The following is a 14,461-nucleotide window of genomic DNA, read 5'->3' as shown; positions in this document are numbered from 1 at the left end:
CGAGTTAGGGTTCACATTTTGGCGCTAACAAGGTAGAGACAAGGTATAGTGCATAGCGGGGGCACTTTCAATCAAATGTGCGTCATGTACTACTGCTATCTTTTGAAAAAATAATACATTTGCTTCTGGTTTTGTTTAGAGAAATGTAGATAGAAGATGCTAAGAGTTGGATGGGATTATTTTAAATTACTTAAAAGGTAATTTTCATATGGACCCCTGAGGTTTAGTCCATATCATTTTTAGTCCAGGAAGAGACATGGACCAAACCTCAGGGGTCCATATGAAAATTACCCTTACTTAAATAGAAATAAGAGAATTTAGGTAATTTTACATGTCATTTAACACCAAAACTTAACTGTAAATAACTTTCTAAATTTTTTCAAAGTGTGTGTCATGTTATTTACAATATGATACTGGGAAAAAAAATAATAACAATAAATAATGGGTCGTGTGAAAAACTAAAAAATGAATAGGCAGAGATCAAAAGAAAGACGAATAAGCCGCCGGAGCGAGGGTAAGCATAAGGAGACCCGCAGCCAAATTTGTTTAGCTAAGAATAAGGAAGGAATAAATTTCAGACGCTCCTTTTACTCTTCACTACTTCAACAGATTTGCACAATTAGTTAGTGCCCGCCAAAAGGCCAAAACGTTCGTAGGTGTTTGAGTTCGTCAGAGCAAAATCAATAAGCTGAAGAGTTCACACGATCTCCTCAGCAATTTATATTGTTCTTGGTACATGTCGTCGATGAAGACGGTTCAAAAGCAAAAGGCGAAACTGTTGGGTAACCTATGGATCGCTTCAGAATCAATGACCCCTTGCATATCTAATCAAGAAGTTGCAGATCAAATATCCAAAACATTAATCAGCTCGGGTTCCAGGTCTCTCCGTGCCACATCCTCCCTGCTCTCCAACCTTGATTCCGATACAGCTCACCTTGTTCTCTTAAACTCAGCTCTCAAAAGCCAGACTTGCTTGGATTTCTTTAATTTCCTCAACAGAAACCAACACATAACTTCATACAAACATGATCTCCGAGCCTATTTAACCTTGGTTTGCCGCCTATTTAAGGATAAAAAGTTTGCAGTGGCGAAAGATATCCTCAAATCCGCAGTTCTGAATGTAGATCTTAATTGCCGAGTTTCAGTCGTAGCGTCTTTGGTGGAGAGTAGCTGTAATGAATCCTGGATTCATAGTAAATTACTAGATATGCTATTTAGGGTTTATGCGGAAAATAACAAGTGCGAAGAGGCTTTGGAGACTTTCGAGTACATGAAAAGCATTGGTTCTAAGATTGATGAGAGGTCTTGCACATTTTATCTACTCGCCCTCAAGAGTTCTGGTCAGTTGGAATCGGCTTTAGGGTTCCTTTTCCGTATGCTCGAATCAGGTGTTGAAATATCTGTGTATTCATTGTCGATAATGGTTGATGCTTTATGTAAACAAGGAGAGATCACTCGAGCTAAGGAGTTGATTGATGAAGTGGGTAAGAGAGGGGTCAAACCTAATGTTGTCACTTACAATTCCCTGATAGATGCCTATGTCAAGAGAGAGGAATTCCATCAAGTAGATGAGATTTTGAACATTATGGCCCGGGAAGGGGTAGTGGCCAATGTTAGAACCTACACTTCCTTAATTTCTGGGTTCTCAAGCTCTGGCAAGACCCATGAAGCGGAAAGAGTGTTTGAGAAAATGAAATCATATAGTGTTGAACCAGATATCTATGTGTACAGTTCACTCATCCATGGGTACTGTAGAGTAGGGAACATAAAGAGGGCATTTGCACTGTTCGATGAATTGACTGAGAGAGGCCTCAGTCCAAGTGTACAAACTTATGGGTCTTTGATCTCTGGCCTTTGCAAGATCGGGCAGATGATTGCTGCTAAGAAGTTGGTAAATGAGATGCAAAGCAAAGGAATTGACTTAAATGAGGTGATATTCAATACATTAATGGATGGGTATTGCAAGCAAAAGATGGTAGATGAAGCCTTAAAATTACATGTTGTGATGGAGAAGAAAGGTCTTGAGGTGGATGCATTCACATGCAACACCATAGCTAGTGGGTTGTGCAAGTTAAACCGATTTAACGAGGCGAAGAATCTTTTACTCAGTATGGGCGAAAGAGGTATAAGTCCGAATACTGTTAGCTTCACTACACTGATTGACATATATTGCAAGGAAGGAGATATGGTGGAAGCCAGGAGAGTGTTTCGTGATATGAAAAAAATGAAAGTGAAGTGTAATTCTGTGACATACAATGTTCTAATAGATGGTTATAGCAAGAAAGAAAATATGAAGGAAGCTAATAAACTTAGAGATGAAATGGAAGTGAGAGGGTTTATGCCAGATGTGTACACCTACACATCACTTATTCATGGCCACTGTGTGGCAGGAAAGGTAGAAGAAGCACTGAAGCTCTTTCATGAAATGCCTGAGAAGGGTTTAGTGCGCAATGTGGTCACATATGCAGCAATGATTTCAGGATTGTCCAAGGTAGGGCGATCCGATGAGGCATTTACGTTGTATGATGAGATGATTCAGGCAGGAATTACACCTGATGACTCTGTCTATTCTTCACTGGTGGGTAGCCTACATCCTGCAAGATCTTGATAGTTTGGCACTGCTCTTACAGATAGAGTGTTCAAGAAATCCTTCTCTGCAAACACTAACGTGTCCAAGAGATTGTTATCAAACAAATGTTCAATAAGTGAAGCAATTGTCTTTTGTTGTCGGTCAAATCCACTGTATCTACTATCTTGATGATCCCTTGGAAGGGACAATGACAGCTGGAAATGCTGTTTGGGATTTCTGTTCTCGTGAATGATCTGAAGATCTTTTAAATTAATTGAATCATAGAAAGTGAGTGGGATTTTCATTAGAGTGGGATATACTGAACCACCCCAACCCAAAAAGAAAGAAAGAAAGAAAGAAAATCCCACCCCCAAGAAGTTAAAAGCATTTATCTTCATGTTGATAGTTACATTCCTGTTAAGCCTGCATTCATTCCTACCCTGGGCTCTTCAGGTTTTACTTATTTTGAAAATTGCATTTCTAAGTTTGCACCCATTCCTATTTGGCCTCTTCATGTCTTATGTTATTTTGAAACTATTGTCTTTTAGTTGGTATTCAGTTTATTTAGAAGTCATCTATGTAGAGTATTTTTCCCAATTATTGCTATTCTTACTTGATTGAATAAGTTTCCTAGTTAAAGCATTAGTCTCATTTTCAGGAGCATCTTATCTCTTTATATGATATAATTCCCCATTGTTGGAGATACATTAAATAGAATGGAATAGTTGATTCATGGTTTAGTAGCCTAGGTGGCTGTGTAATTTCTTCTCCCCCCCCCCTTCTCCTTTCTGAGTCTGCAACATGATTCTCCTCAGATTTCCCTTTTTTATTATTTTTTTTCCTAATTAAACCAGCCAACTAATACTGAGGTTGTACCTGATGTGTTTTCCTCAAGCTTAGAGTGCATTTGATAACTCTCTCGATAAACCTTTTTCCTGTTTTGATGTGCTGTGAGAATAGAAAACAGCTGAAATGCGTTGGTAGACTGGTTTGTTTTTGTGTGCTAGAAAAACGGACCAGTGGTAAATCTAGCTCAGAAAACAGGTTTTGCAAAACAAGTAAATCTTGTTTTTCATTCCAAAAACAAGTTATAACAAAACTGTGCCTGATATAAAACCCCTACACAACCCAGTCTTCTAGCTTGAGGGACTTCATGTCTCTTGAATGATTTCTCTGCAACACGAGGAGGTCTCTCGTGGATGTCTCAGCAACTACATGCCTCAGGTAACCTCCTCTCTAATCTATTTCATCAATCATCTGGCTCTTATTCTCCTCTCTAAACTATTTCATTGATTTTTTATGTTGAATCAACATATGTATTTCACATATCCCAGTTCGAAGCTACTGAGCTAACTTCTGCAAATCTGACCTGTGTCTTCCACCTCCAGGTTTCTTTCTCTCTCTGTCTCTGTCTCATCAGCTTCTTCTGTTCCAAGTTAATTTTATATTCTTTATTTTCGTTGATTGAGTCATAGGTAGAATTAGAGCTTAAAGTCTGTTTCAATGTTATAATAAGATTATGATTTCCTTGCTTAGTTCTATATTTCAGCTTGTAATCAACTCTTATGTACAGTGAATAATTCAACAAACTATTCCGTTTAATCTGCTGTCGAATGCTGTGGTGCATGTCTCTTCTCCCTCATCTATCATTCTTTATTTTCTTCATCTTTTCCATGTCTGGATTTTCTTCTTCTTTTCCATGTCTGTCCTACAGTTTTTTAATTCCTTGAAGCTTAAGCATAGTTGAGATTTTATAACAACTGAATCTGACCATCTTTGTTGATAATGTGTGTTTTCTTTTTTTTTTCTAAATCAAAATTCTGGAATTCCATCTTTAAAGTAGTATAGAGAAGAAGAGAATTTGAGAGAAAACAGCATTAGAATCCATTGCAAAAAGCTATTTGTGAAAAGGCATAAGAGAACTCAAAAATTTTTAGTGGCGTAAGAACCAAGTTCCTATACTTTCACCTGAATTAGCAATCTGAAATTTAATTCTGTGACCTGTCCATCTCATCTCCATACGAACCATTCAGCAACTTTGCTTCAGATATAATTTGGCCTCCTCAAAGAGTTGGAGAAGTTAAGAGAAGAATTCCTCAAGGGAGACTTGTGTCCTAATTTTTCTTTGTGGCTTTTACTTTTTTTGTGGGTAAAGTGTCCTGCACTCTGCTCAGATTGAGTGATTGGAGAGGGGTTCTTGGATTTTTTGACTTTGAAGGTAACTGGGATGGGAATAATAGCAATTATTGCTACAAAACTCCACAATTGTTATTTGTGGACCTCAATTTTCTGACATGTGGTCTTGAAAGCTCATCAAAGTTTATTTCCCCCTTCCGTTTGCTCTTGGGAGTCATTTGGATCTGGTGCAAGTTTACAATTCAAAATGTCTTCTCTTGTCTGGTTCCCTCGATGATCCCATGATACGACAGTTTCACAGTAAATGGAGGCTTTCTGTGGCCAATTTAGTACACACTTGGGAGTTTGGATAATCTAGTTATCAGATACACATGGTCTACCTCAATTAGTAGTCTTCCCTTGCATTCTTAGCCATCATATTAGTGGCCAACTGGGGTAACCTTTTTGATTAATTGGATATGTTGGACCAGGGACCTGTTCAGATCCTAAACCCATATCAGGTTTATTCACCCACTCCGATGTGTGAGTTTCAGTTCAAATCAGTGTACCTGTGCTTATGATTAAGGTTGGAAATTATATAAAAACTAGACCAATTTATATTGCTGGAAATACCAAGAAAATATTGCAGTAGAAGGGGAGCCAAGTTGGAAAAGCCTTTGTTATAATCAAAATGAAGCCTGATACAAGGTGACAAAGAGGATTTTAACCGTATGGACTGGCCATTTCTTGAATTTTAACTCAGACAACTATTATGAATGACTTAATGATGATCTGAAGTCTAAAATCTTATTACTAGTGAGAGCATGTTGAAACATCACTTTGAAAGAAAAAAAAATCTTCTCTTTTAAGTGCTGTTTTTTTGTTTATACCTCATTCATGAGTTTGTCAATTTGGATTTTAGACTATCTCATGAACTTGATTTGAAAGGAAATTGATAATGTGTATTGTTGCAGACCTGCTAATCTGTCTACTTTCAGAGTGATGTAGTGCTTCAATTATTTTTGGTGAAATTAGAAGATTACAAGTGAAACAGAGGCCTTTCATCACCTTTCATCTTTTTTACTGTTGGTTTTGCAATTTGGGTAAGAGAGATTTAAAGAACAGTAAAACTCAAAATAAAGTCAACCACTTGACTGATTTGTGAGAATCATGAGGCCTTGTGATTGTATGTTGTGTTTATTGACATTCTTGCTGAGATTTATAATCTGTAATTGGAAATGGCTGCTCATCTAGTTTTTGTTCTCTGATTTCTCTTCATGTTGAGTTGTGGTTGTACCCACTTGGTTCAGCTGGAATTAGTCCTATATATATATATATATATATATTCTGAACATGATGTGATTATCAGTTTTATTTGCATCCTTTATTGCTTCTATTTGAAATCTCCCATGTCTGAACTTATTCTCTAGTTTCAGTCCCATTAGAGATGGCTGTGAGCTATTACTGTTGGTCCATCTATAGTTGCTATGTTGGAGTGGTTTTGAAATTCATGAGTAAAGGAGAAAGAGTTCAACATTTGTCACATTCAGAATCTGCATTATTCATCTAATGCACCATATCTCCCTGGGAGAAAGTGATCAAGCAAGTCTTGAACATGAAACTCAGTAAAAGCCTCATCTTGTAACGCACAAGAAAAGGAATTTGCTTTGAGTTTGTTTCATTATTGTAGCCCCGTTTTTCCGTAGTTCTCTGTCTACCAAAATCGACTTCAATTTATGTTATTCTTCTGATGGATTAAATATTATGATAATGATAATTTGTTCTGCAGTAATTTTTCAGTTAATGGCTACTTTTTGGATTTCTGAGACATACTACTAGTTATTGGCTCTTCCTCTAATATTGGTTGGGGCTTCCCTTACTGCTAAGTGGTTTACTGCTTTTGCTTCTGCCCTGTTTGAGTTGATGCTGATCTTTCATAAATTTCTATTGTAGTGATTGGAAGTTCTTGTACTTGGGATCATCAGGTAACATGGTTCCTTCAAGTACCCAAGTGGTTCCTCAGTTTAGACTTTAAGATATTGGTAATGCCATTGTTATTTGTCCACATGTACTGCTACACGTGAGGGGGATATTGGAGCCTTAGTCTATATGTACTCCTTGAAGAGGAGATTGGAGCCTTAGTCTATATGTACACCTTGAAGAGTATTATTATTTGTGAAGATCTTTTATCCTCTTAAGATGGTAGTCTACACTAACACCTATCTATTTGGTTATTTTTTATCTACCTACTTGGTTTGTAGTAACACATTCTACTTTTTATCTACTTATTTGGTTCCATAATAACATATATTATCTTTTACCTATTTACTTGTCGTAACCCATATTGTTGGTTGAGTTCTACTAGGAGTTCAACTTTGTTACATGTAATTTTCAATTTTCTTGTTACCCAAATAAGGGTATTTATATAATAGTGCTATTTCTACTTTATTATAAACAGAGGGCTTGAGATCTCATTGATCTATCTAAGTCATTTCTACCACAATCGTGTTTCTCAAGATGGCATTAGAGCATAAATTTGTTTAGGGAAGAAAAACAAAAGAGAAAAAACAGGGGTCTTCGATCTCTCTCTCTCTCGATTCTTCGTCTTCCATTACCGCTGCCTCCTGAAACCATCATGACATTAATTCTTCTTCTTCCATTACTGTTGCCGCTACACCACCTATAACCTAACAAGTAACAACATCGCAAACCTGAAACCACCAATGCACCGCATCTATTCCCATTCCAGCCCTTAACGACTCATCATAGACCTGAAACACCATCACACCTGCACCTATACCCATTCTATCCCTTAACGACTCACCTGCAACTCATTGCTGCACCTGCAACTCACCTACAATCCATCGTTGCACCTACAACTCATTGTTGGCTGGCCATACCACTCGCAACCCATCGTTTTGTCAACGAGCCACCTACAACCCATCGCCATGTACTCCATTGATCTTCTTATTTCACCCTGCACTAGTTTCGTTAGTTCTCCTTTGAACCAGAACTATCTACACTAATTTACCACCCCAAAAAAAAAAGAATTGATGTTTCAGGGGTCCCTTTTGTGAATTTGCAAACATTCAAGGGTCTATTTGTAATTTCTCATAGAGTGGATCCCCTTGTCGAAGGCCTTTTCCCATGCCAAAGAAACCAATAAGGCCACCATTCAATTGAATAGAAATCATGGTTGAGGCTAACATCTCATGAATCCATTCAACCCATTTTTCAGAGAAACCAAAACCTCTCAATACAACAAATAAAAAAAATCCTAGGAAAGAGAATCATAAGCTTTTTTTATATCAGGTTTCAACCCCAACCCTCCTCCCCTAGCCTCCCCTAGTAGTGGCATGTAATGAGTGAACTAATTGAGAAACAACAGAAATATTTTCAAATGTTATTTTACCTTTATGAAAAGCACCTTATTCCTTGAAAATTAATCTTGGCATGAGAGAGGATAATCGAGTGGCTAGCACCTTCAACAAAACTTTGCATAAGAAATTCCCCATGCAAATTGGGCAAAATTTCTCAAGGAAACCACATTTTTTGCCTTTCGGATGAGCGTAATGAAGTTGTTGTTCACACCTTTAGGAAGTTTCCCTTAAAAAAAAAACACAATCACCGCTGCCTAAAAATCATTGCCAACAATGTCCCAACAATGACTAAAAAAGTGCCTGGAAAACCATCTGGACCAGGCGCGATTTCATGATCAAGATCCCAAACAACTTTTCTAATTTCCTCCTCTGTTGGAATGGCTTCCAAGAACAGACAATCAACCTCTTCAAGTAATTTGGGAACAAGTAATTTGGGAATATAATTCAAAATGGGGTAAGTTGTGAAATCCCTTGGATTTCATAACCCTTTAACCCATTGGTTCTAGAACCGTGAACCCGGAGTAGAAGTAAGCGACAACTCTGGACCATAAGACTTGAGCTAGGTGTTGGGAAATCGAACCTATGGAGGTGGATGATCGCGATGAAGACCCGATCACTCTAAGGGATTTCAAAAGAAAAGAAAAGATCAATTGTGAAGGCATAAAAAGGAGGTTTTGGCATGTTTGTAAACCAATGCTAGAGGACTTGAAATTTGAAGTAAATTATACCAATGATCAACCTTTGAAATGACCTTTGTACCCTCCGAGCCCGTCGCAATTGACCTTCTCATGAAGGAGATATAGGATTGGTTGGTCGGAGGCAGTTGATTGACCTGGGCAACCGCCCTTGCCTAATTTCGAGGCAGATTCAGGATTTTGAGGTTTTAAACCCTATTTTATGATTCTCTAACCCCACAAACGCATCATTTATTTAGAAGTTTCTTCACTCCTTGGGTGGTGCCGAAGAGCGAGAACGAAAGGAAATCGAGTAGGGTTTTGCTAGAGAATAGTTACTAGTGAATCAATTCCAATTTGGGGGACATATTGGATTCCATCCCTTCTGTTGCAAACTGATCAGTTCATTGGATAGCAGATTTTCTAGACCAGGAGAACCGGAAATGGAGGGAGGACGTGATCTATGCCAACCTACCTAAAGAGGAGGCTTGGAAATGGAGGAAGGATGTGATCTATGCCAACCTACCTAAAGAGGAGGCTTGGAAAGTTGCTATCATAAATTTTGGATTATTTCCCAAACCAAATTATCAATTTTCGGCTGCAAAATTTCTATGGAAAGTTCACTATGAAATCGGACTACAAAGTTTTGAAATAGAAAAGCTTGGAGGAGTTAAGCAGGAAAGCATCTTCTTCTAATGCAGCAATCTGGATGCATGTTAAAAGCATGGTGTAGGAAACAATTTGCAAATCTGATGCGACTCCAAAAACGAAACAGTTGGTTTGGCGAGCTTGTCTGAAGGGTCTTGCTTTAGTTGAGTATGGTGAAGTTTTTTGTATGGCGCAGCAATGGGGTGCGAAAAATGATGGATGCAAGACTTGGACATCGGAGGAAATGATTGAGAGAGCCACTCGGTCACAAAGGAATATAGGGTGGAAAATCTACAGATGATTTAAGAAGAGAAAGGAACTCATTGAGTAGAGAATGAGAACCGAATTGGGTGCTGCCTGTGGAGGGATGGATGAAGCTAAACTCTGATGCTTAGTGGAGGCAGGACTCAAGGAAGTGTGGGTTGGGCTCCTTGATCAGAAATACAAGGCATGAGTATAAAGCTAGCTACATCTAAACCAAACTTGGCCCACTCTACTTTGAGGGTCGAAGGAATGACTCTAAGGCTGCGTTTGTTTGCAAAGGTGGGGTGGGAAAAAAAAAACATGTGGATCCTACATGTAGTGGGGTGAGGGAGAAGAAAAGAAAAGGAAAGGGTTTTGTGGAAAAGTGATGGGATGGGTCCCACTTTTTACTTTTCCCAACTTTCTCACAAAATCCCACCAAATATGTGGGGTTTTAAAATAGCATGGGGTGGGAAAGTTGAACTGCCACATCAGCAGACAAGGTTCCTTGAACCTTGATTCAAGGAACCTTGATTCTTCCACTTTCCCACCCCAAGCAACCAAACACTCTACCATTTTAGGATTTAAAGGAAAAGTAAGAAATTTACACATTTTTCAAGAATTTTCCCACCCCTTTTTTCCCACCCCACCTTTATTCCAGCAAACAAACGCAGCCTAAGGGAGACATGCTTTATACGATTGGGGAGTGCTTCAACAAGGTGATATTTGAGTTAGATAATTAGGATCTTGGTTCATCCACTTCAAGCCCAAGGTTGCCAAGGCCCAATTGAAATGATACCATTGTTGGAGATATAAACATATAGGGTCCACGTTTGAAGATTGTAGGTTCTAGTATACATATAGGGAGAATAACTTATGCATTTACTCCCCATTACTCCTATGAACTACCAACACAAGCACTGAGCCTATCAGCGTAGTCCCATCAGAGGCCTAGTATAGTCTACAAAAACCAATAGTAATCCCATGTGCTGGTTAAAGAGCACACAACTGCCCAATACGAGAAACAGAGGAACATACTTTTCTCGAGTGAGGTGGTTTAGCCCATTATCCTCTCTTGGGATTCAAAGCCTAATTGCTCTGGATTCGTCTAGTATAGCTTGAGTTTACAATTTGCTTAATAACAAAAAGAAGTCACAGACCTGTCCACATTCAATGGATCTGATTCAACTTAAAGATTTGATCCGATATTTAAGAAAGAAAAAAGCAATAAAGGGAAATTAAAAACCATGTGTTGTTTATCCTTAGTATTTAAATTAATAGCGCATACGGCATACCTCACTGAACCCACTCCATGAATTATGGAACATACAAGACAACCACCTCTGCGAAGTGCGAACACCAGAGAAGGAGCTAGAAAGGATATGAATTTCATTGTAGAAAACAGTGGGGGCCATCACATGGACCCACGACAGCAACACCTCAGCTAGACAAGAAGACAAAGAAAACCCTACCTTGTTCATTTTATTTAATTTCTTCTCTTATAATTTCATTGACCATCCAAAATTGGCAGGGGAAGTAACATGTACCACCCCGGCCCTCATCTGATTTGATCCATCACATGACTCACCAACTTTGAGGCTTCTGCCCACTTGGCCACTTCCTTAATATCTTATATTTTATTGTCTTGTCTTGCTGAACTGGAGGACATCAGATTTGGATAAGAACTCCTTCCGACACCCTTCAAATATAAGCTTCCTATCATATCAATCTGAAAATGATTACAGAATAATGATCATTGAAGGAATTTGAGGGGTATTTCGGTCACTTCATTCAATAGATGATTATAAATTTTTTTTTTTTCTTTTTTGCTAAATTATTAAACCATAGACTAAAACGAATCGGGTTATAATAGATTGAGTACTTTTTAACAGTTTGGTTCACTCTTCTTTTCTTCTTTTTTAAGGTTCATCGATCTGGGACAGTTTTTTGCACACCTCAATTATATCCTCAATGGGAGCTTTTGTTCACTCTACCAACCCGGCATTGACCACTTATTGATTTAGACTAATGGACCACTATCAGGTTAGATAGACAAATCTAAATCTAATAGATTTTTTGAAATCTCAACTCATATCTTATCTAATAAACCTCAATTTGGACCGATTTGCATCTTAGGTTATTTCAATTCAATGATCTGGTTCAAGAATTGACACCCTTACACGGAATAGAGTTTCAGTGTCATAGCACTAAGTTGCGTATAATGAACATCGAATGAGTGGTCGAGGTCGAAATCTCGACCACTCATTTCGTATGTCTTTTTTTTACTTTTTCAATCATACTTATTTGTAAAATGAGTGGGTTGAAATTTCGACCTCAACCACTCAATTTGATCGTAGTCATATGCAAGTCAGTGCTGCAAAATGAGTACGTGATTGAAATTACACAGACAACACATCTCGCAACCATCCAGAGGATTCTCCTCTCATAGACAATGTACAAAATTGTCCATTCTTCAGAGTGGTAATGTCTCAGCACCTGGTAAAGACTATATAAGATCAATTATTTGAAACAAAAACAAGATAACAATAAGTAGAGAGAGTTGCGTGGGGCGTCAGAAACATGCAGTGATACAAACAGTTCAAAATGTCATTGTTGAATTGTTTGTGGGTCCTTTTCGTAAAGATAAATAAATGGTTATTTGATTTGACCAGGGAAAACACCAAAACGCAACCTGGCCACCGCGTCCCCTCTGGGAATATTCCATTTCATAGCAGCAGCCAACATGTTCCCGACACATAGCTGTTTCGATTAGGGCAAGGTCACCCCTCTTCCACGTTACACAAAAAATTAAGGGAAAAAAACATGTCTTCAATCTAGATAAGATCTTGATCTAAATTAATTCAAAGGAGAAAAAAAAAGTTGGTGAAGCTTATCCAAGTAACACATGTTTTAGGGATTTATCAATGATATTGAGATATACCATAGTAGGGTTGCTTGCTTTGTTGACAAAAGAGGTCGTAAATTCAAATCCTAAATGTATAAAAAATTAAAAATAATGTTGGGATAAAATATGTTGAGTTTTCTTTTTTATCCTCCGACTTGATTATAAACCCGTTGCATTGAATGTTCAATCTAATTTAGTTTAGACCGTATTAAGTTAGGCGGACACACTAGCCGATAGCTGATTCATGGAACTTGGGTCATGTGTCTGGTGCTTATATGGTAGCTTGGCATGCTACATTTTTCATTCATAGCATCTTATCCTACATGGACAATCAAATGACTAGAACATATTCGACCTAGAGAGATATTGGGACACATACAAAACCCTAAATAGGTTAAGTACAAATATCTCATCCATGACAAAACAAGGATACACACTTCGAGTTCTCAATCCCAGCTCCCTTAAGCATTAATTGAATTCTTAAAACCCTAATTCATAAGTGTTGCAACTCAACCATTAGAGACAATCCACTTGACGCAATACTCTTCTTTGTTTTCTAAGCAAAACCAGGTTTGATTCAATTTTTTTTTTTTTTTTTTGTACAAAGGAGCTTTATTAAGCCGGGGATGGGGATATTAATATGTTTCAACAAGAGTTGAACCCACGACCTCTTTATTAAGAGAGTCCGGATCAGCAACCCCGACGGGAAGCACTTTGTGCTCCCTCCACACTTCCTGACCACAAAATGCAGTGGGGCCCACGGTGAAAAATACTTTTTGAAAAAAAAAAAAATTCTTATTAAGAGGTGTTGGTTTCACCACTAGAACAGCTCTGGATTAGCTGATTCAATCTTCTAACTAGTGAACATCCCAGCCAGCAATACGACCAATTGGTCAGATACGGCAGCAAGAACAACTAATAAAGAAAATCATGAGAGGTTATCAAAGTTAGATTCAGTTAAATCCGACCTTGAAGAACTAGTCAAATAATGTGAGATTAATCTTATTGACAACCCTAAAGATAATGCATATCATCATATATTTTATTCCAACATGCATCATCACTCCCATCTAGAGTAGTGCTCCATTTATTCAATGATAGAATAATAGAATCATTGAAAGAAATATCCAAGGTCCTACCATTTGGAGATTACCAAGAATTAAGCATAAAGAACGTAGGTTTCTTTAAAAGCTTTAGTGAGTTGTGACTGTAATTAGGGTTTAGTTTTAATGATTCGTCCAACACTACTTTGATGACGACCTCAAGTAATACAAGTTAATCATTGAAGGTAGATTCCAAGATAAACCGAATGACCCTAAACTTTAACCGAATCATTAATCTTGTAGATTCTCGCTCCAGTCTTTGACACTTCTACTAGGAGAATCCCCAGCTCAAAGGGAACTCTTATTTTTCCCCTCCCTGCTTTAAAAATTTAATTTTTTACTTGAGGTGCATGTTGCATTAAACAATTCCAGTATCTCTAAAAGTATTTTTTTTTTCTAGTATGATGTCTAAAAGCATATCATATCATAAGATAATGACCCCGCCGCCTCTCTGGAATGCGCTGAGTCTTCTTGACGATATTATGGACTTATCTAGTAAGTTCAGGATTTCAGAGACTGTTCATCAAGTTAGAAAGATATGTTACGATTTAGGGTTTAAGTACAAGGTTGCTTAAAGCATTACACCTTGAGTATTTATTTTGAAATCGTCATGCTTATTGCTAGTATTTATAGAACAATAATAATTTCATAGTTAATTGAACTCTCTCACAAAAGACTCATTACATCATTGGATCATAACTTATTTGATAGTCTATATTAGAACATGCATTAGGTATAATTCAAATATTTCAATCATATTTGAGTATGACTCAGATACCTCAACAAGACAAATCGTTGTGAATTTCTTGGCGTGGCTTGTTTCG

The 14,461-nt window shown here is 37.7% G+C and overlaps 1 protein-coding gene across 1 annotated transcript; it reads left to right on the top strand.

Moving 5' to 3' along the window:
* The first annotated feature begins 498 nt into the window (after positions 1–498).
* LOC149021946 (Pentatricopeptide repeat (PPR-like) superfamily protein) lies at positions 499–3,331 on the top strand. The gene has a single exon (XM_089147222.1). The coding sequence runs from the start codon at positions 737–739 to the stop codon at positions 2,606–2,608; it is 1,872 nt and encodes a 623-aa protein (XP_089003348.1). The 5' UTR covers positions 499–736; the 3' UTR covers positions 2,609–3,331.
* The last annotated feature ends 11,130 nt before the right edge of the window (positions 3,332–14,461 follow it).

This window comes from Hakea prostrata, chromosome 3 (genome assembly GCF_041222555.1).
Source record: "Hakea prostrata isolate BN-2017 chromosome 3, UWA_Hpros_2, whole genome shotgun sequence".
NCBI classification, from domain to species: domain Eukaryota; kingdom Viridiplantae; phylum Streptophyta; class Magnoliopsida; order Proteales; family Proteaceae; genus Hakea; species Hakea prostrata.
The sequence above is the reverse complement of the archived record's forward strand: the minus strand, read 5'-3'. Positions and strand labels throughout refer to the sequence as shown.

Coding starts and splice junctions, on each gene's coding strand:
- LOC149021946 (XM_089147222.1), top strand. CDS start 737: ATGTCGTCGATGAAGACGGTTCAAAAGCAAAAGGCGAAACTGTTGGGT.